At 34.0% G+C, this 23902-nt stretch overlaps 1 protein-coding gene across 1 annotated transcript in view; it reads left to right on the top strand.

The window, feature by feature from the left end:
• COL25A1 (collagen type XXV alpha 1 chain) overlaps positions 1-23902 on the top strand; it is a 276185-nt gene that overhangs the window by 201140 nt on the left and 51143 nt on the right. The window contains exons 8-18 of the mRNA XM_015831888.1: positions 1778-1849; positions 3258-3365; positions 4804-4839; positions 8596-8622; positions 10304-10348; positions 16374-16418; positions 19367-19393; positions 20347-20391; positions 22158-22190; positions 22321-22356; positions 22623-22667. Coding sequence (XP_015687374.1) covers positions 1778-1849; positions 3258-3365; positions 4804-4839; positions 8596-8622; positions 10304-10348; positions 16374-16418; positions 19367-19393; positions 20347-20391; positions 22158-22190; positions 22321-22356; positions 22623-22667 — 519 coding nt within the window. The remainder of the gene's footprint in view (positions 1-1777; positions 1850-3257; positions 3366-4803; positions 4840-8595; positions 8623-10303; positions 10349-16373; positions 16419-19366; positions 19394-20346; positions 20392-22157; positions 22191-22320; positions 22357-22622; positions 22668-23902) is intronic.

Genomic DNA, 23902 nt, shown 5'->3' with positions numbered 1-23902 from the left:
TTTTAATTATATTTTAAAATTTGACAAATATTTAAATATTCCTTTTAATTAATTTTAAATTTGTATTGTTTTGTATGTATTTTAAATAGATTGTCAGCCGCCCTGAGTCCTACGGGAGAAGGGCGGGATATAAATCCAAAAAATAAATAAAAATAAATAAATAAATAAAATGTACATTTATTTGTTTGTTTTTCTCCTGAATGATTGAATGGTTGGTTGTTTAAAAAAAATATACTCAAAAAATCTGTTCCAGTAAGTGTGAAATTTATCCCTTTTTATAATCTATATACCCTTCCCCGCTATCTCCCAAAACAGTACTGGAAAGTTGGAAGAAATCAGATGTACATATCTTCTCTTGCATCTGATAATCTTAGTTTGTAAGGATATTAAAAATTTTAATTCTGATTAATGTGAAAGATACACCTTTAACTCTTTAGTTCCAACATAGTAAAATGTTCAATTTAATGTACCTGTATGTTTGTGTGTCACTGATACTTTATGTTCTTTATGTTGCATGGTAACAAAAAAAACCCTATTAAACTTTAAAAGCTATATCATTTCAGAGTTGTTGTTCACTTATAGATTTAATTTAACATTCCTAAATCCACAATATAACATTATTCTGAAGAAGGTGGCCTATTTCCATTGTGGCTAATAAATAAGACACTGATATTGAAATAGTTATTTCAAATATTTTATATTTATAGGTGATCTCTTTAATCCTGGAGACCCTTCATATTTGTTCAAAATAAAATGAAATATATAAGATGCCACCATCTATAACAAATCTGAAGATTGAGTTATAAACCTAACGTTGTGTCTGTTGTTAATTTGCCATTCTGTGTGACGTTTTGTGTCGTGTTATTTTGGTATTGTGTGTGTGTATGTCCCTAGGGTCTGCCAGGCTTCCCCACAGTTGCTGCCCTTCACAGTAATCAGATCCTCACCGTCAAGGTTTGTGGCCAACATGCATCAGCTAGGCAGTCTTTCTATATCAGCATAAAGATGTCATGGATAATTAATTTGCTGTCAGAAGCTGGTCAATTCACCTGATCATCCCTTATATGATCTTTATTTCTTCAATAATGTTGCATTGCAGAGGGATTAGTCAGAACTGCATTAGATAAACCCAAACTTATATGGTGGTATTTCTGTAAATACTTTTAATGGCCAAAACAGAGCACTCTACTTATAAAACAATCACAAAGATTAAAAGAGTGTATAAATCTTACTAATAATATTCACCATTTATTTTGTAGGTGGTGACCTACTCACATACCCTTACATTCTCTAAAAATTAATTAATTATGATTTTACCTATCTAGGGACCAGCAGGCCATTATGCCTATTTAAAGGTCCTATTGCACCTGGCATCATATGCTATTTGGAAAGTCTGACTAAAGCTGAACTGGTGCTTTGTGTCTTGGAATCTTTGCTCATGATGTGAAATAAAAACATTTCATTTTGATCTTCCAGTTGCTGAAGAAATATTTTAAAATTTGAAGTCCAATTAGGAGTTTTGAGAGCAATTTCGTGTTACCGCTTATTTCATATAAGGACAACACCATGGAGGCTCCACCTCCCACTTGTGCATCTGTGCAATAATTCTAAAACAAAGCATAGATTCTTTTGATAGACAGAAGCACCAGTTGGAAGTTATATTTGCTATTACAAGTCTAATGTATATCTTTCTATTTCTTCTTTGGTGCCTTCTGATGTCTGTTCTTCAATTCTTTCACCTCTGCACTTCAACCTTTGACCTCACCTGCCTGATCAGATGGTGTTTCCTAAAATCAATCATGGGTTTCTCTCTGCTGATCAGCAGCTCATTAAACGCCGCCTCATTAAGGTAGTGCTTCATCTCTCTCTGAACTTTTCCCATTCTCTTGCTTGCAGCTGATTGCTAAATTATAAATATTGATGAAGCTTTTTTCAAACTAAATTACTATTAACGAAATGGATATTTACTTTTTTTTTTTAAACAGCTACAAAAAATTCATGGGGTTTCATTATATAGTACTAATTAATTTTATCAATTGTCCTGTGTGGGCTTATTAATTTTATTGGAAATTGGATAAAACAGTATTTTTGAAGGAAAAGTGATTGTTAATTTAACAGTTAATTACTCAGCATGATGCATTGTGAAGTGGATAGACTGATATCCCTCAAGTTGATGTTCTTAATTGTACTTATAAAAAGATTGCTTAAAAAAAGAAATTAAATAAATATAAAGCTATCTGACATAAAGCTTAAAAAATGTACAGATTTCAGCAAGAAGTCATATTTCACTGCCCCCTTAGATGTCAATCGGTTCTCACTTGCTGAATCTCATGAGCTAATTTTGTAACCTATCATAAAAGTTTTACAGCCTCCATTTAACACTAATTGCTCAACCTTTAATACAACATCCAAAGAAATGGTTTTCTCCCTACGGGCAAATATCTGTGAAATTTGGGAGCAGTAAATCTGAGATAATCTTTTCTGGATATTCTTCAAATGCAGAACTTTCACAAGATCATTGTAGTTTGTGTCATGTACAAATGGAGAATATTTTTCCTGCACATTCTCTGTTACTTGCATGTTAAAAGTGTGCTTACTTATGGTTTAAGAATGCATTGCTTTATTATACTTGTGAATTTTGTCACTTTCCAATCAAGATGACTGATGCTGTTTTAAAATAGCTTCAGAGGCCACAAAGAACAGGAAGTCATAATCCAACAGAACTTTTTAAAAGGATAACTGAGGCCATGTTCTTGCCTAAAAGGAGTAGCTATCAGCAGCATCAAGTGATCATGCACAATTAATGCCAATCAATTGTTTAGGAATTGTAGGCCTAAATCCAATTCCTTCTCTTTTCTGAGAGGTAACCAGTTCTTTGTTATAAAAAAAAATGGGAGGGAGGGAGGGAGGGAAGGAAGGAAGGAAGGAAGCAATGGTTCAATGTTCCTTGCCAGCTTCCCACAAGGAAAGTCAATGGAAAAGGGCAAATCAAGTCACTCCTGCTCCTGCATCAACTGATGATCCCTCTGTTTCTCTGTTTAGGTAAGATAATATCTTTGAAATGGTGACCCAGCATGTCACAGGTTGTCTAGTATATGATAAATATGAGTACTTAGTTATACACATAGACTGACTAAAATCCTTGTCAATCAATTATTTTGACCTTAAGAACATCAACTTGAGGGATTTCTTGAACATTCTTTATTATACTGGATTGTTTGAACATATTAACATTGGTCTTATTGATGGATGTTCAGGGTGATCAAGGGCAAGTTGGACCTCCTGGACCTCCTGGACCCCCTGGACCAAGAGGGCCTCCTGGAGATACTGGCAAAGATGGGCCACGAGGAATGCCTGGGGTGCCGGTGAGTCAGTCATCATAGATATTACACATCATATGCATCACACGTTAAGATCACTGGTGTAGACGGGGAATTAACTGACTTGTTTCATTTCAAAATATCTACCTGAAAAGCAAGTGCTGGACTTAGCAGAGCTGATTAAAACTTTTTTTTAACAAACCCTTTAGGGTTAATAACCTTTTGCTGAAAAAGAAAGAAATGGTATTTTTATTTCTCCAATAAAAATTATTATAGCACAGTGATACTATAATAAAATAGTATATTAAATAATACTTTTTATTTTTTCCTATTTTTTTAATCATAGTTAATGGATTTTTTTGTTAATGAATAAATAGCTCTATGAATGCATGCATCATAGGATAACAATTAAAAAAATTATTCTGGTTATGTTTTCTACAGATTGTTATAGTTAATTAAAATTTTCAGAGCCTTGTATGCCAGAAAAAAAACTCATAAATTCATAAATTGATATAATTATAATTAATTTCTATATTAAATTCATATATTTAAGATCTATCTAGAAAAGTTTTCTATGAAAAATTACATTAAGAATTTTAATCTTTTACCAGTTACCAGTCCAGGAAATTAGTGTTAAAGGAAATAGTACTGTGTTCTCCTATTTTGTAAGAATAACATTTAAGGAAATACATGAACTTAACTAAAACTATCTGAGGAGAAAGAATATCTAGGAAACTATTCCTACATCTTTTATTATTATAATTTATACTATAAGTAATTTTATGATTACTCAGTTGACCACATCAAGAAATAATGGGTGCCAGCCACAATAAAATAAGATAGAATTTGATAAGACAAAATGAAATAAAATAAGAAAAAATAAACTGAAATAAAAAATAAAGTGAACTAAAGGACGTGCCCTAGAATTTTGTGTTTGAGTGAAAAACTGGCTGTTTAGCAAAATAGAAGCCAGACAGTCTGGATGATTTTACTTTATTATTTAACACCTCATTAAAAATGTGGATACAATTAGAACACAGCAAAATTCAATTAAACAGTATAAAAAATTGATTAAACAATCTAATCTATCAGAGCCTGGAAGTGTGCCATTCCAAAATGCCATAAAGACCTGGTTGTTCTCCCGGGCCTAAGACTAGGGTGGTTGGTGCCCTTTTCACTGAATATTAGACATTGGTGGAAGTTTTGGGAGGTGGGGGTTTGATTCCCTCCTTCTACATCAGGTTTCTTGTCTGCTTTTTTCTGTTATCTTGTTTTATCCTAGTTGGTGTATTTTGAGTTGTGCAGAGTTTAGGACACATACAAAGAAAGCATGAGTGCAGTAACTTTTCCCTTCGGCAATGTAAGATCCCTGAAAGCACCATATAACCTTTACAGTAAATAGTTATTAGTGGATCTATGCTTGGTATCATTTTTGTCTATTCATCTCCTTTTTAATTATCTATATCATTATTTTGCATTTAAGGGAGAACCTGGAAAACCAGGTGAACAAGGATTGGTGGTAAGTATGTTTATATTTTCATTTTCTGTTTGGTAGAAGATATATTCTTATTGCCAGGATAATTGTTCATTAAATATATTTGCTTCCAAATCATGTAGTTTCACAATGACATACAACAACGTGAAATGACATAAATGTGAAAAACGTTCATTAATAACAGTAATAATAATTTTAAAAATCCAACCTCATTAATCTAATCATATAATACAAATCCATAACAAATCAAAATAAAAGTAATAGTACTAAAGAGAATAATCTAAAATACTTGGATTGAACAATGATAGGCCAGAAACTTTTAAAAACATTCAGGCTTCACTACTTTTCAGAAGGCCATCTGAAGCCAGGATACTTTCTAGACTTTAGAAGGACCCTGTTCTATAACTGAAACCAACAATTTCTTTCCTCAAAGAAAAATGTAAAATGTTCAGTAGTTATGTTTGGCAAATTAATTAAAGAAGTGATACAACTTTTTGTTTCTGCTCATTGAAAAAGATTAAAACAACATCTATCTATCTATCTATCTATCTATCTATCTATCTATCTATCTATCTATCTATCTATCTATCTATCTATCTATCTATCTATCTATCAAATTTAGGTACCACCCATCTCACACTCAAAGTGTCTCAGGTATAACATTTATACATGAGACGTGAAACTATATAGTGAAGAATGATAATATTACAGATACTTCCTCACTTTTGAAAAAAATATTACTTTTATTTAGCAGAACAAATAATTTTTTAACTCTTTGGACCTAAACGTGAATCCAAATTTATTAAATATATCAGATTTATAGTTTTGAATTCTTCACAAACTCCATATGTTATCAGATTTTTACTTGTTGCTAAAAACATTTACAACCAGGATCTTCCAGAAATCTTTAGAACACAATTCCCAGAATTCATATGCTGCCTAGAATCTTGGAGTTGTTGCCTAACATATTGTTAGGCTCAAGAACCAGGCATAGGAGTTGAGCTCAAGGCACTAAATGTTAATAATAATAATAATAATAATAATAATAATAATAATAATAATAATAATAATAATAATAATAATAATAATAATAATAATAGTAGTAGTAGTAGTAGTAGTAGTAGTAGTAGTAGTAGTAGTAGTAGTAGTTGGAAGGACCTTGGAGGTCATCTAGTCCAATCCCCTGCTTAGGCAGGAAACCCTATACCATTTCAGACAAATGGCTGTCCAAATGGCTGTTTATGACATGGAACCTATACACCAGAATCTGATCTATTAACAATCAAGCCAAATTGGCAACAGAATTCATAGGGGGCAGGACTTGGATTTCTCGTGGGAGTGTAGCGATTCCAAACTGATAACACATTTGATCCTGCCTTGGGCTCAGTCTACTGATCTCCTATACATATCAAGAGGATGTTAAATTGTGGAAGGCATAATGTTAAATTGCAGAAGGCATAAAAGAACTGCTTCTGTTTTATTGTTTTTAAACTTCTTTTTATACAAGATGTATATCTTCTGCTCCTTGATAAAAATGGAGAAAAACTGCTGATTCCCAACATAAAAACAGTCATATGTTTATTAAAAGATATTGAAATTTGATAACAAAAAGTTTTGTTTGATTGCATTATCCAACAAGTTTAAAATCTCAGTGCTGAATTTGATACCTTCAGGAGGTCCCGAGCACTTACTTATAACACAGAACAACTGTCCCTGTTCGTGTAACATTGGGTACCATTTCTTATCAGCATGTTAAATTGTTAGAACTATTATAAAATATTGCAAGAAAACCAAATAAACCAATAACAAAACAAAAATGTAAGAACAAAATATGTAAAATGCTAAAATACATTCTTTTAAAATGTTCCTTCCACAAAAGCTGCAAATATCCATGCAGCATACTTGCTAAAACTAGCATTGTATCCTCTGCTGTTCAGCTAGCCTGTTAAGTCAGTTTGCATATATACTAATAGATTGCATTCCTTTGTTCTTTCTAAAAGTCTGAAGAAAGATAGGCAGGAAAGAAAGTTATAAATACGTTATAAATAAATAAAATGCAAAGTCTTCATGACTGAAGTACTAAACCTCTTCTATGACCATCTAGAGAGTTTCCAGAATATAGCTAGTGTTTGACTCAACTCACTGAGCTTCAAGTTCACAGGGCAAGGAACACATGTCAGTATGAATAAACGGTGAAATGCATTCTGAGGGTGGTTTTAATTACAGTTGGCATATTCAGCCACAACTGCTGCAGGCAGCCTTTTTGCTGAAGAAAGACCTTTTTTTAGTGTATATGATTCATTTCCCTCTGGGAACAGAAAGAAAAATATGTCAATATTATGTTATAATATCGTAATAAGTAAAAAGGTTATTTTTAGAGAACTTACTGTATTACAAACTCATGCACAACAATGCATTGTTTATTTATATATTTAATTAACAAGTTTTATCTGGCTCCTTAACTAAAAGAGCAATCATAACAGCCTAAATAAATCCCATTTTAAGAGACAATCCTGATTTGCAGTTTTTCACATATAGAGGATGGGAATAGTTGATAGCAATGCTTAACACTGTTTCTCTCTATAAGCCTTCAGTCCACACACAATACTAAGGTAAATGGTGCCCTAATTCTGTATTTAATTCATAAAAGTTCTGTTTTCTTCACTGCCTTCATATTACCTCTGCAACCTCCATTATCATTTGATTAACAAAAGGTAAACTTTTCCTCCTCACTTTAAATGCTCACATTTATGGTTGAAATACTTGGCCAAACAAGTTTATAATGTGGAAGTTTATAAATTGTTTTTTTACTAACAATTTTGTTTGAACAGTGATTCCCTATACAGTAACACAGAGAATAGGTATAATATAGAACAGTGATGGCGAACCTTTTAAAGACCGAGTGCCCAAACTGCAACCCAAAATCCACTTATTTGTTACCGGGTGCCGGGTGCGCATGGCTGTGGTGGTCATGGCAGACTGGGTGGGTGTGGCAAAGATGGGCGTGGTCACCTCGATGTTGCTCATGGGGAGGGATGCCTGTGGGGGCTGGGCAGGGTTCGGGGAGATCCAGGAGGTCTCTGGCAGGTGGGGCAGTGGGCAGGAAGCTTGTCCTGCGGGGTAAGGCAAGGCAGGGCTGGGGTGCCATTGCCTCAGGGCAAGGTGAGACAGGGGCCAGGGCAGCTGCTGCCTGACACCATCGGCCCCTGCACACTGAGGCCAGCGAGCGCATGGGGGCCAAAAGTGTCTGTCAGCATCCACAGCCTGCCGGCCCCTCGACTGGCACACTCTGGGGCTCTGGGGCCAGGAGGTATGGGCAGGGGGAGGGAAACCAGCCATGCTGGGATGCATCCAGCCACGTGTGGGCGAGTTAGCGGGCGGCTGTTTGAAGAGGGATGGTTGCCATCTCCGGGGCATGGTGCGTGTGCCCACAGAGAGGGCTCTGAGTGCCACCTCTGGCATGCGTGCCATAGGTTTGCCACCACTGATACAGAAGATAACCAAAGAAAAAGAAAGGGGTCTAGCAAGCCATAATTAATATTCAGGAAGAGAAAAATACCTATTGTATTTTTGCAGAACACTTATGTTTTCCCTAATGTACAAAGCATCAGTTGACTTTGACTCAAGATAGACAGTTTGCAGAATAGGGCATGTTTTTAATTAGTTATTTTAATTTTTTAAATTAAATTATTAATTAATTAATTAATTTTATTTTAATGAGTTATTAAATTAGTTAAATTGTCTACATTATTATGTTAATTCCATTGTTCTCCTTTTTAGGGACCTCAGGGACCTCCGGGACAAAAGGTATAGTATACACAGTGATAGGAAAGATTTTTGCTGCCTAGTGCCAAGATACAATCTGCTGGTATAAAGGGCTTTCACTACTGTATCCCACATACTATAGCAGCTGTTTAGTCCGTGAGCTCTATTTTATAAAGGAAGAAGAAAAATCTCAACTCCTCACCAACACAGCTTAGTTAAAGAGATGAGGCAATGTTTCCTTTTACTCTGTTAGCTAAATTTACCAGTTAAAGAAGCTGCTATAACTGGTAAAATAATGAAACCAAACTCTGAACATAGTGGGAAATGCAGCTTGAATTTCATTTGGCCTTTGAATAGATTGCTGCCATATGATGTAAAAAAATAAAGAGAACAAAAAAATTCTAGGTGTTGTTGAAATATGGATTTTTGATTGCTGGCCAGTATAATTTGATTTCTATAGTAACCAGAGAACTGATTTCCTGTGAATGTTTCCAATATTATTTACATTCATCAGGACTGACAATGAAAGAGTGAATTCACAATTTATGGGCTGCAGCATTGCACCAGTACCAAATACGGCAGGAATAAAAAAACATTTCAAACGAATTTTCTGAAGCAGCTGCCTGACAACTTATCCCCCTCTCTCTCCATCCTTCACCAACTAAATCGTTTTGAGCACTGTTTCTTTAAAATAAAATGTTATAATTGACATTTCATAAACTGTAGAGGTTCAAGAAGTAATTAAAGGAAAGTAAAATATTTGTTACTTGTAAAATAGGCAAAACTTCTGATTATAACTGGAAAGCAGTATTTTCTTTTTTAAAAAATACAAAATAAAATTATAAGATATTATCATAATAGCATAATGCAATCGATGTGGTTTGTTTCTTTCTAGTCTCTTTTCTTTAAGTTTAGTTTGTATTATATTCTACTTATATTAAAATATATAATTTTAATATATTTAATATAATTATATAAAATTATAGTAAAAATTCTTAATAAAAATTATTCAGTAATGTGTCCACTTTTGGCATGCAGGCTCTATAGCTGTTCAATAGATTGTAATTAAGCCTGGAATTATGATCATACATCATTGTGATTGTAAATTGAGGCATCATGTGCTTTATCCAATTTTTCAATATTTTTTTCCATGATCATTAAGTGAACTCTGTGGGCATTAAGTAAATGCTGTGGTAATTAAGAGAACAATTTTCATAGGTGATTTTCATTCATAAGTGATTTTTTTGTTTCAGATTAGACCTCAAAACCTTTCAACAAGTAGCAGCACATTGGATGGATCAAATAAACTTGATTTATTTTCTTTCATAGTATTGTTTAAAATGGGCATGTGTGTTTAAGTTCAGTATTTTATAAAAAAGGCAAGGAGCATATTGATAACATGTAGATGATAACTATATTCAAAATTAGGGGTATTTACGTAATTCTGTAAAAATAAAATATGAAATATATTCTAAAACTATGAGAAACTTTTAAATATTGAATTCAGTTTTAGCACACAAACTTTGCTTCATAATTCTGAAACAGAATACACAACAATAACATAAAAAGGATAATTCTTTATATTTAATTTAAAGAATAACGCTATTGAAAGCTGAATGTATAAATCAAGTCTCATAATTTACAAAAGATAAACATCTATAGTGAAGTATTGCATGATCTGTTTGATAATTTTTGCTAAATTCAGATATATGATTCTCTTCAGGGCTCATTTGGTGCACCTGGTATCCCAGGAACAGATGGACAACAGGTAAATTACTATTGTTTTTAGATGTAATCCTAATCTGTTTAGAAATTACTCTAACTGAATTCAATGGCTCTTACTCCCAGGATATGATTGCTATTTTACAACATTATTTTTGCAAATCCATGAAATTAAGACATTTTTATTTATTTTATTTATTTATTAAATTTTGTCTAACATAAAAGCAAAAAGTAGGTCCATAGTTTGTCTTGGCCAGAAAGGTTTATACAAATGATAAACACTGTGGCACAAGAGACAATAAACAATGTCCAACTAGAATGACTGCAATCCAATACAATGTTCCATGTGTATAAAACCAAATAAAATTAATGGAGCTTAGAAAATACAGTGTTGCTCTGTGGTTTAAACTTGTATTGATGACTGGGAGGTTAGAGAGCAAAGTAAGAAAGATGAAGAACATTAAATCCGTCCTGTGGGGATGGCAATGAGGGGAGAGCAGAAATCAATGCATTTGGCAGAAAGTAAAACTAGAGATCAGTTAAAATATAGCTCCATGAGAAAATAAGTGAGGGATCCTTGGTTCTTGGTAGTTATCTTTTATCGAAAAAATGTGATAAAGGCTTAGTGAGAATTTTTTAATGTGGCAGTTCACATTACATTTTTCTTTGTTGTTTCACAGCTCTTTTGACTGGTAATCTGCATTAAATCTTAAACTAAACTAAGATAAATATTTCAATCCAACATTATATATAGAAAAGAAGTCCCTCCAGTATTTCCAGTAATTTTATGTTTCTTTAAATTTCCATAATAAAATTAAGTTATTGCAACTTCCACAAGGACAATCTATCCCCAACAACAATAGTTAAATTCTCTTAAAATGTGTATTAGAATTTATAGCAACTGGTGTGTCATTCTTGGCTGATCAGATTGGTATTTTAATAACTTGCATCTTAGATAGAGTGATTTTTAAATCACGGGCCTCATAAAACTGTATTATTAAAGATTAACTTAGCATGAATAAAAACATTTGGCACAGCAGAAAATCTATAATGAATGTACAAACTGTTGTCTTCATAGATACTACTTCTTTTTTAAATATTCATCAGTTTACATTGAAATACATAAAATAGCCTAAACTTTGTTTCTTTCACCTATTCTTTTCATCCAAAGACTTTTCACTTATATGCTTATAATAAATTAACCATGGGTGTTTCTGCAGATAGCTCTATTCTGATGTTGGACATTTTTCCCAAGTGGTGTGTTTCAGAAATGAGAATTTATTCAATTGTTCGTAAGCAGGATGATGCCAAAATAATGAAATGTGTACAGTATTATGATGTCATTATTTAAGTGCTATTTTGCATACTTGCTTTGCAATATTGTAACACGATGTCATGATGCCTGTCTTCCGTAATGAATGCCTACAGATAAAGAATCTATTATTTTCTTTGCTTATTCTGGGCATTGGCTACTGGAGGGGATGCATTCTGGTGTGAACAGACTCAGCCACACTTTCAACTGGCCAACTCCAAATCCAAAAAATGCTAGGGAAAACCAATCCAAAAATGCTAGGGAATTTCTGGAATCTTGGTATTCAGACAAAACAACCATCAACAGATATAGATACCTAGAAATAAACCATATTTACAAACCAAAAGAGACAACAAAAAACTAAAAAGAAAACAAAAGACCATAATACATCCCCTCCAACAGCCAACACCACCATAAGAAGGGATTAACACCAGACAAACAATCAAACAGAATATAATACCCCAATCAAGGAACTACCAAGAAGAAAACCACACCCCAACCAACATCGGCATGATGAGCTACTGTTTGCTACTGTATAGCAAACATCACACTCATCAGCACTGTTGAGTGTTATCTAGTTGGGTAATGTAATGACTGCAAGCAAATAACCAGGTACAGAGAGCACCAATGACTTAATTAGTTGTTTTCTCCTGTGAACATTTTTCAGTGTTAATTCTGCTTTCTGTGACCTATAACTAGATTGCTATGGAAAATTTGAAACTTTAAACTTTCTCAACTCAAATCTCAAATTTCCTTATGAGTTTGTGCTTCAATATTAATTAGATGTTCGGATGCATAGGAGTATATATTAAAATCCTTTGGGTTTTGTTTTGTTTTGGCTTCGGGGTTTTGTTTTGTTTTTTGCCAAGTAAGCTATTTCTTTGCCACATTAAACTAAGGGAGAGCTTATACTGACAAAAAAATAGTGATGTGTTCCCATTGGGGGTCTTTTCAAATCTTAGACTTCTGTGTTTGGTAGCAGCTTTGTCTTTCTAAGACAGTGCTTTGCTGTTATTTAATTATTTAATCTTTCAGATAGGATGGAAAGTTAAATTTTTGCCAGTTTCATGACATATGTGATATTATTATGCAGGATGTAATGCCAGATGAAGCGGAAATAAGTTTAGTTCCATTGTGCATTATGGATGCTGCTGCTGTGCATTCTCACATTAGAATTAAGACCTTTTGAGGAATCTGTAGTTCTTTCAAAATAAGATTCTGTAAACCAAAACAGAACAAAGCTCAGGAATGCTTGGTTCTATATTTCTAAACATCTCCATGTATATTTGCTAATATTCACTGTAGATTAGAATACACAGAAATTGCACTTGGAAGATTAAATTAAAAAGCTCAGTATTCTTCAAGATTCTTGAGCATTCCTATGAAGTTTAACAAATTGATCTCTAATGAACAATGGTTACTGAATTTATGATATGATTGAAACGATGCCTTTATGTCAGTTTACTATATGTTTCAGAGTACGTAGATTAAAATATTTTAGTACAGAAAAAGATGTAGACATGAAAACAAAAATTTGATATTGTCTAATATCAAAAATTATTTGCATTGTTTTACATAGACGTACATTGCCCAGTACTTCATAGATATATTTAAGTGTGATCCAACCTTAACTTGTTCTGTGTGTAACATAAATTTTGACTTACTATTAAAATGATGCACATTGGCAAGGCAAATTCTAAAATTGATGCACATCACAATAAATCATCATGCTGATTAATGTAGCACATTGGATTAACATGCTTTATTCAAATGAGGATGGACCAGTCTTTTTCTCCTTTGTTTTGATTATCTCATAAAACTGTTGTGAGAGAAAGATGAGCAAGGGCATCAATTAGTCATAAATAAACTCATGCATATGAAAAATAAAGTTGCTACTGGGTTCCATCTATAACCATAGTAACTGCGTTCATTTTGTGCATCGTTTTGACAATTCCCAGAAAAGATCTTGCTGCAGTCTTGTTTTGCCCTACAGTCATGGAACTGATTCCTATTAAATCACATTGAAATGAAAGAGAGAGAAAAATCACAACTAGAAAATATTTAGTCATTTTAGTAATTTAGACATTTTAATTAGCTATTTAATATTTAATGAAAGCTTGCTGTGTGAAGAGAGTTTGAGATTCTCTTGTATTAGATTAATAAGTGGGATTGGATCTCACTCCAGTGGGATTGGCCTGCCCCCACCTGTGCCAGCAGAATGGGCATGTTGCAGATCCCATCAGTCAAAGAATTCCAGCAGGTGGGGTCCAGGAGAAGAGCCTTGGCTCTTATGCCATGGCTCCTGCCCTTTGGAACATTGCCCTCCCCCAGGTGAGATTCCCTCCCACCCTTCTGACCTTCCATAAGGCCTTGAAAACATGGCTGTGCCAACTAGCCTGGAGCCTGGAGGTAGCTAATGGAGTAGAAAGCACCCCACTTCCCCCTACATGCATCTTGCTCCCTCCCTCCCCATTGTTTTAATTGAAATTATGACTATAGTTATGGATATTTCTTTTTTTATTGTTTCATTGACTTTTATTGTTTGTAAGCCACCCAGAGGTGAGATGGGTGACAAATATGTCTAATAAAACAAACAAGCAAACAAATAAATAAATACCATGGCTATTTACATTCTTTTGACTCTTAGATTTATAGGATTGTATTGTTTAGATCTACTAATACTTTTCATTGCTTATTTCCTAATTTTTTAGCAAAGAATATGTGTTTCTTTATGTGGTATTTTTGCAATAGACATGCTCTTTTTCCCCTTCCATAGAAGGAATCTTCACTTTTTTTTTTCTTTGAAAGGAGTATTTACATAAAGTGGGTTATTGAATTTTCAAATCCAAAGGTAGAAAACATCACTGCCTTTAGTTTGTACAGAAAGTTCCCAAGCAGGTTTTGTGAGCATTCAGAACATCGCTAAAAATATGTATTACTTACTTAACTTGCCAGATGGACAAAAAAGCTTTTCAGCCTTAGAAAAAATAATTTAAGGTATCAGGCAGGTAATAAGGGAGATGAAAAGTATATTGAAAATTTCTCATTCAGCTCTGGCTCAGAATGTTAGGAACATATCTAAAAGACCACTTTTCATTATCCCTGTCTTGCTCACAGAACTTAAAAGAAATCTAGTGTTTTGGGGTGTTTTTTACTTATAATACAAATTACAAATAAATTGGCATAAATTAGTGGAACTCTATACATCTTCCTTTTTTCATCAAGAAACCCTTCCAATTTCCTAGAAAGTTGAATTAAGAAATACCTTCCATCTATATTTGGAAATATGATAAAATCCTGTTTTATCAAGTGAAGAAGGGGAAATGTGCTTCAAATTGAGTTTGAAAGTTATGAACACCTCCACTGTACAGTGTTTGTTTATAGCAACAGTACAGAAGTGGGTTGCCATTGCTTTTTTCCATGATATTTTCAAGGTCTATAGTTTACTTATTTTCTGGGGGTGGAATGGGGGGATTCTGTTACAAAAGTAGTGATTAGGCCCATCCTTGCTTAGCTTCTTTCTCCATTCATGTTCCATCATATATGCCCAATATACAATATTTTTAATAAGACTGATGAAAGCATATAACAAGCGTTGGCCTGTTAGCCTTTGAATGATTCTTCTGACTCTGAGCCAACAGATTTTGTAAACGTAGCAGGATTGTCATTGATTCTGGTAGGAGAAGTATCAATATCCTTCACTAGGTTACATGGATGTAAGTTCTCCTGCTGTTCTTTATGATATTTATAATCAACTTTGGAGCTATATATTGTGTCAAGAGAACTGCCACAAGAATTCACAGTGTCTATTTTTCAGAAGTGTAGATTTCAGCCATCAGCACCTTCATTCAGGTTTATAGGCTTGAAATAAACCCTGTCCTGCCCAATATGAGGACTTCAAGGGATCTAGTTAAAAAAAAGATCTAAGCTTTGGCAAAATAAAATATTTTCAGAACCTTGGAAAGCTCCACACAGGAAGTACAAAATTAGGTTAAATCTGAGATGATAACAGGACTACATTTTCATATGGGAAATCATATTGAGGGTTTGCCTCAGTCAGATTAAACTAGTTCATCATTCTCTGAATCCTTACCCTTGCAGGAATATGACAACTGTTTAGGAATTGTGCAAGTTGAGTTTTAAGTATTTGGAAAATACCCAATTTGGGGAGGGCTGCTTTACTTAAGTCTATCAAAAATATTTCAAAGGAGTAAACAGTTTACATGCTGTTGCATGACATTTTGATGACGCTAATAAAGATACTTTCCATCTGTGGATTTTGTACTTTAAAATGGGTTATTTCTGAGACATCAGCTCAGATACACCCAAGACTATGGATTTAATAAGCCATATTAAAGTAATCTTTTTTAAAAAAAAAAATCTTGCTTCATTATTGTCCATGCTTACCTCCACTATTAATGTAAAACAATTTGTTAAGATTTGTATCTAATGCTATGCTATTAGAAACACCTTTACCCTCTTTCCATTTAAAAGAGCCAGCTCATGATAGAGATGAGGCAAATATTAATAAATGTATTACATAATTTTACCCAAAAAATAATTATCCTATGTATTAGTTTAATTCTTTATACTAATCAACCACCCTTTGAAAAATAATAAAGGGAATTTTTAAATGAAACATATACATTTTCATTTCTGTTTTTATTGCAACACTTATAGTACTTTTGAATTGATCACTTAGGCGTGAAATTTGCTGATCCAGTTCAATTTAATTAATTTTTTAATGTCATTATTTCAGGGAGAACCTGGTGCAATGGGAGAAAGAGGAGTCTCTGGGCTTAAGGTTAGTAGATAAAATTCTGGCTAGTAATTTTTCACACTCTATTTTTATACATGATGTTTTTTGCAGTTCTTTTGAGAGTCATCTTTTTGTAGCAGAATAGCTTGTGACTTATTACATTTGTCAGTGGAGCTCATAGGGAGTAGAACAACAATCGTCAATAAACACACCCAGCTATTTGTTGTTGTAAAATATACTTTACTTATATCAAAAGAAGAAATGGGGTATATTGCCTATTCCTATAAGATTCTTCTGTACTACTATAGTTGTGTTGAGAGCGCCAAAGCACTTCTGGGTTGAAAGGATTGAGTGGTAATATCACCATTCTCTGCAGATGCCCAATTGTTGGTTCCTTTCATTTCCCTGTTAAGTTGCCCACTGAAGTGGTACCCATTTATCTACTCACAGTCACTTGCTTTCAAATTGCTGGGTCGGCAGGAGTTGGAGCATGTGATGAGAGCTCACCTCATCCTGTGGTAGCAACCAGGTCTTGAACATGAGCCTGCTGGTCGTTAACCCAGTATCCTAACCTTGTGAGTCACCACACTCCCTATATTCTTCTCTAGTCATGTATGATTTAAATCACGAGCCTTTTCTGTAGATGGATCTCACATCTTTACAGAAGGTTGACCTTTGATGAAAAGGATCATTCATTTTCCCAGTTCTCCACCCAAAGATGTCTTTTGCAAAAGTTTAAATGTTTAACTGTTTAAAAATTAACTGGTTTTGTAATTATTGAAGGAAATATGGCTGAATGAGTTTTAAGTCAGTTTCTGAGAAACCGTATTTTGATCCTGATTAGCAATACAATTCTCCCTCTCAGTTTTCAGTTTAAGAAGGTCTCAAGGGCCAGGACTGAAAAGGATGCACATATCTTAACCCTGAAGAACTGCTTATAATCAAAGTATAACCTGCATAGACAGATAATATGCCTTGATGCAAAGCAGATATATATGTTCTAACCTTATTAATTGCCAAATGTCCTAACTTACATAAGGTAGTTGGTTTTTTAAAGCTATTAGAAGATATTTGTCTAACTGAAGAAGTATGTATTTGAACCACTGTCCAAATCCCATTATAAAGATCAAGAAGAAAAAGAAGAGTCTTGACGTTTTCTTAAAAGTTGTATCTGGCAAATAGAGTAGTCATACAGATTACATAGTAATAGTTGCAAATTTCTCTACTACATGATGTTTAAGTTGTAGTAGTAATTTATAGTTTTGTATACAATAGTATTTAAGAAAATATAATTAATAATCATATTACTCATGTAATTTGTCACATCAATGATAAATCTGCCTTCATGAAGCTATTCTCTCATTCTTTAAACATATGGGATCAAAGTTTACAGAGCATCATGGATTCCTTAAGTATGGTGGTGAATCAATACAGTCTGATCAAGAATAAATGGCTCTAAATATATCAGAAGAAAAAAACAATTATATCACTAGTATATAAATGCTCTTAGATTTAATGGTCTATATTTTTTGATGACATTGGTCATGCTAATGTGTTTTTAGCATGCAGTCCTGGGTCACAACAGAATTTGGATCTTCTATGAATGGGGCAAGATCTTAAAATGATCATCTTATCCTTTATACATATATAAGGAAAGAACACAGGCCTTTGGCGAGCACTCATTTCTCATTTTAGAGTTTCCCTGATGAAAATTAATAGCAAATTAGTTTATTGTTATATTTTAGAAGTGCAAGAAATCAATAATCAGATATGTTTGAATGAACTATATAGAGGCAAAGTTAAAACAAGATGAATTGCCTAAGTCATAATCATAGTATTTAAAGATGCTTTCCAATCTGTAAGCATTATGAATATAAAAGTAAATTCAAGGTATCTTTTGATGGAGTATGAGGATACATCTGCAAGATACTAAAAAGTCAAATCAAAGCCATTAATTATTTAAGATTATAGTTTTCCAACCTGTAGGAGAAGGAGTGGCAGAACAACGGGGTGGAATTAAAAGAGGAATCAGCCTAGAGTCATGGTGGAGAACCTATGGCACGCGTGCCACAGGTGGCACTCAGAGCCCTCTCTGTGGGCACACGCACCATCGCCCCAGTCCTAGGCCTTCAGCTGGGTTTTATAAAACCTTTTCGCTTTAGACCTCTGCCACTGTGTGAAAAAAAAAAAAGGTTCAATCAATCAATCAAATTCAACTTCTCGCGGGGAAAAAAAGATCTCACAAAGTTGGAATTGATTGATTGAACTTTTTAGTCCCACCCAGTCTGCTGTTACCACCGCAGCCACGCTCACCAAATGGGCCAGGCCCACCCAATGGGCCACACCCATCCGGCACCCGACGATACATAAGTGGATTTTGGGTTGCAGTTTGGGCATTCAGTCTCTAAAAGGCTCGCCATCACTGGCCTAAAGCCTCTATGTCAGCAGTCTCCAACCTTTCTGGTTTGGTGTCCCAGTGGGGAGGGGGGAGAGGGAATTGTTGCCTGCAAGTGGCAGATGGGCACATGAAGCTCACATAAAGGGAGCTTCACGTGAGAGAGCAAGCCGCTGCCACTTGATGAGGGGAGCTTCGTATGCGAGAGTAAGCAGCCGCCGCTTGCACAAGGGGAGCTTCGTGCACATGCACATGCTTGCCAGCCGCTTGCACAGCCCAGTTCCGAACAGGCTGCGACCTGGAGTTGGGGACCCTGCTCTACGTAGTCATAAGAAGTCCTCTGCTTTGTAAGTTTTAAAATACTAAGTAAGCTACACATGAATAAAAAATATTTTAACGAGCTAAAAAGTTGCATAAAAATATATTACAGTAATGTAGCCCAAATATTTTATTTGAATCAATGTCAAAATTACAATCTTTATCCTTAAATTTACATTTATTAAATAGATGCAATGGTCATACATAAAGGTCTGATAGATCTGCATGAATGTCCTTTGAGAACAATAAATGCATTATTTCTGCCTTCTGTTTCAATTAGGGTGATCCTGGACAACGGGGAGAAAAGGTAATACATATATACTTATTTATTCCTACAAACAAATAATTTCAAAATTGAATTGTGAAGTGTTCAACAACTTTTTATACATTCCATTTTATACAAGAACTTAGGAAATCAGCACCCAGATCAAAGTTATATATTCATAAGGTGCTGTAAACACTATGGAAAATCAGAATTTTCATTTTGAAAAGTTGTAAGTCACATTGTAACTGGAAGAATTGAAACAAGGCATGCAATTTGGGAAGAAAAGGGAACAAAAAAGGGAAATGAAAAGGCAAAAAAAACAAACAGTTGAACTTTGTGCAACTAAAGCTTACCATTTAATTGTTATTGTATAGCTGATGCTATTGAGGCCTAAAATTCAGATGTCTACATTTTGGGGGATTTATGAAACTCTGTAAAGGGAAAAACAATGTTGAAAATAGCTAATCAATGTTATTAGATTTTTTTCTGATAAAAAATGAGGTTTTATTATTTGTCAATTAAAAAATGAGGAGATATGGGATGAAAAGAGTTTTCTTGGAATATTAGAGAACATTCATTCATTCATTCATTCATTCATTCCATCACCCTTTCCCTTCCCACTCTTTCCCCTTTTTAATTTTCTATTTCTTTCTTGCTTATATTAATCTTGGTTTGTATTACTTTTTTATCTTTGCAATTTTATCTTTGTAATTTTAAATTTCAATAAATATGATTGTAAAAAAATCTTAAGCAAAAACCAAGTTTGATGTGACAGGAAGACAGGCCAGAGCCAGTACAGACTTAGACTGAAATACTGCTTGATTTTTCTAATATATCACTTCTTTCTTCCATTACTCTGTCACTCTTTTTGTTCATTTCCTTGGTCTAATTTTATACTTTTCTTCAAAACTGTAAATAAAAATAAATTTAGGATGCTTTTAATAGAAAGCAACTGATAAAAGAAAAAATTTAAAAGAACTTATTCTGATATTTAGGGTGATGCTGGAGAATTTGGTCCCAAAGGTCACCCTGGAGAAAAGGTACAATTTATAGAGAAGGTCACAAAGTACATTTAAATTCAAGTTAAAAACAATAAAGATACATTTTTAAAAAAAATAATTATAATTTTAATGATAAAATTTAATAAACTGATATATTCAAAATTATAATTTGTAGTTCCAGTATATATGCATACATGTTTATTTTTATAATTTTTGCAAGACATAGTCAAGAGGATTTGTTTTATCAATATGAATCATTTAGTTTTGTTTTTAGCAACTATAACCTTGGTATCATCATATTATTTGTGATAGCGAATTAGACTGATGTCATCCATATAAACTTCATTATAATATTGCTGAAAAGGGACAATTTATTAGGATTTTTTTCAGAGTGAGCTTTATTTTCACTCTTTATTACACAAAACCTGATTCCTACTGTGAGAGGCTGTTATTTTTTATTATAATATTTCTTCTGCAAAATGTCAGTAATTACCGTGACATCTCCTGGCTTGTGGAATCTCCTCCCCAGATTTCTTTGTATTTCTTGTTATGATATTTAAATATTTCTTGTAAAATTGGTAAGTCTGCTCTGAGCTTCAGGCAATTGTTTCAAACTGAAATGGGACATTATGAGCTCAAAACAGTTTGAACACAAGACATTTAGCACATTTCTTTTTCCTTTCTCCTTCAGTCAACAGTATAAAAAATTGAGGGAACAAATTCCTTAGTTCATATAGATTGGCTGAAGCCTGTTTTGTGTAACAGTTGAATCCAGAATTTTCTGCTTTGGCTTTCCTGGTTTTCTTGTTCTGTTTCAGAAGACATATATGTGGACAAACACCACAGATTACTCATGAATTCTAATTCAACTGTATGTAACTTTGGCTTGCATTTATAGAGCTTTCCTTCCCACACTTGAAATACTCAGTTTTAACCAAATACACAGGAGATTCAAAGGTGAAACTTAGTAGGAATACATTGCCAATTCTCACATTCCTACATGTGACATACAATATTCCACCCTGCGAGCTGGTAGAGCTTTGTAAATGGTAGATGAATCAGCAAGCTGTTCTTCCTCAGCTAGAAACAGTTAAAGTCAAAGTCTCTATTCCTCCTTGACCCACAAACATTTATAAAATAATAAACCAATTTAAAGTGCTTTCTTGGGCTAATACTTTATCAGTTTGTATTTGTATTTGTAAATCCCACAATATTTTAACATGCTTATTTTGGATTACTTTTTCTATACAGTATGTTCCCACCAATATTTTTTTTTATTAATGGCACATTTTAATTTTTACAAATGTTATTTTGGTGACTGTGTTATGTTGCTGTTCATAGTCAGTTTGTGTAATCTTTTTTTTACACAAATTGGGTATATGATCTACTGTTCCTTCTGCTTTGCACAATTTGCACTTGGAATCATTGGATGATTTTTCAGATCTGGTCTTGATTGCATTAGCTTGCTCTTGAGCAGCCAAAATCAAGCCTTCTGGTTTCCAGTGTACAAGTCATGGCCAAGTTTTAACTGTATCCACTTTCCCTCAATCTTTTATAAAAATTGACCATGTAATACTTTTCCTTGCCAGCATTCGGTTCTGGTTTTTATTTCATTAGTTCAATATTCATGCTTTGTTTCTTGAACATTCAGTAAGTTCCAGTTTTTAATATCCATCAATGCTTGTTCTTGGCTGCCTTTTATGTAATCAGCCAATGTATGCTTTTCTTCTTCAGTAGTTTTTTTTTTTTTTACTTGAAGTAAACCTCTGCCTCCATTAATTACTATCATTATTATTATTATGTAGGGTGATCCTGGATCTTCTGCTGCGGGAATTAAGGTAATATGAGTAACAAGAACTTTTTCACATGTATGCTAAAATTAAATTTTCTGTATTTTCTTTCTTATCTTGAAGTTAATGCCATCCTTTAATTTTAATCTCCTGCTTTATAATTTGTTTCTTTGTTTAGGGGGAACCTGGACAATCGGGTAGACCAGGACAAAAGGTAATGTGTTCAAATAAATAACTTTGGTTTCCTAGATGTATTTGAAATCTGATTTGTCAGACGTGTAGTATATAAAAAATGACACTGTCCTTTCCAATAAACTGAAACTTTGTCCCACTGTATTAAATGGGAAGGTATTTTAAGTAGCAGATATAAAGTAAGAAGTAGCGACAACATACTGAACATATTTTGATTTGTGCAAATATTTTCCTGCTATTAAAATATTGTAATATTCTATTATAATACAATATAATTTAATTTGGTAGGGTGAACCTGGACTACCTGGACTTCCTGGGTTACCTGGAATTAAGGTAAATATACATGTTTTATCTATATCAGTGCTGGCAAGAGAACTGTAGGAGTTGCAATCCACCCGTCTTAGAAGTTTTCAAGGTTGAGAAAAATTGATCTATACAGTTTTATTATAAACTAGCTGTACCCGGCCACACGTTGCTGTGGCTCAGTCTGGTTAAATGGAAAAGAAAGAAAAGAGAAAGCGCACGTTTGTGTCACAGGTGTGACATCTATATAATAGTAGGTATATAAAAACACGCGCGTATTCGAATGCAACGTTGTGTCAAAATTTCAAAGCAATCAGTGAAGAACTTTCGGAGATTTAAGATTTTGAACAAATGAACATTTACATTTTTATTTATATAGATATGGGACATGTATAATTAACATGCAGTTTGGACCACTGTTAACATACCTGAAACCTTTTCTTCTATACATTAAGATCATCACTTGGTATCAACCATACTTGGAGAAGTGAAAGGGTAGCTAAGTTTCTTATTTCGTGTAATCTATAGCCAGTGAGCTACATACAGTTCTTTCCCCTTTTTGTTTATAACCTATAGAGTTCTGCAAGATTGGACCATTGAAATTTAACAGTGCAATTTTATGTTCTTCAGTTGAAAAAAAAAAGGGTGAATTATCTTCACCTCTATAAACTTTTTAAAAGCACTCTTTTACAAAAGTGAAGAGGCAGATAGCATCATTGCAAGTTTCAGAAAAAAATGGTTTAATAAAAGCATGGTCTCCAGATGCAAAATGAACTGCCTACTATATACTGCAGAAAACGTTCTCCAATACTAACAATAACGGACTCTAATCGTTGACAGTCTTATCTCCCTTGCTTCCTGGTATATGTTCATTGACAGAAAGTACCTCTACTAATTCTACAGGCTAGATAAAGGTGCTGAGAAGACCTTTTCTGTATCCTTATTGATTATGCCTCTGCTATTGTTGCGATATAGACAAAGGCTCTCCACCCAGAACTAACTATATATACAAATTGGCAAGCAGTACTGGTCTTGCAGTACTAGTGTATTGTACTTCCAGACCGCACCCCCCCGCCGCAGGGAGACGGAACCGCCTAGATGGTTCCGTCCCAGGTGACTGATGGACCCAGAGAGGTTCCTGACGGAGCTTGGGCCTTATCCGGAGGATCTGGTCCATGACTCGGTGGAAAATCAGACGGCGGCTTGGGAGTCAACTGCCGCCGCTGCATTGGACCGAGTCGTGCCTCTGCGGCCTCTGACCCGGC

This window comes from Protobothrops mucrosquamatus, unplaced genomic scaffold, assembly GCF_001527695.2.
Source record: "Protobothrops mucrosquamatus isolate PMUCROS unplaced genomic scaffold, P.Mucros_1.0 scaffold_4, whole genome shotgun sequence".
In the NCBI taxonomy this organism is placed as follows: Eukaryota; Metazoa; Chordata; class Lepidosauria; order Squamata; family Viperidae; genus Protobothrops; species Protobothrops mucrosquamatus.
The sequence above is the reverse complement of the archived record's forward strand: the minus strand, read 5'-3'. Positions and strand labels throughout refer to the sequence as shown.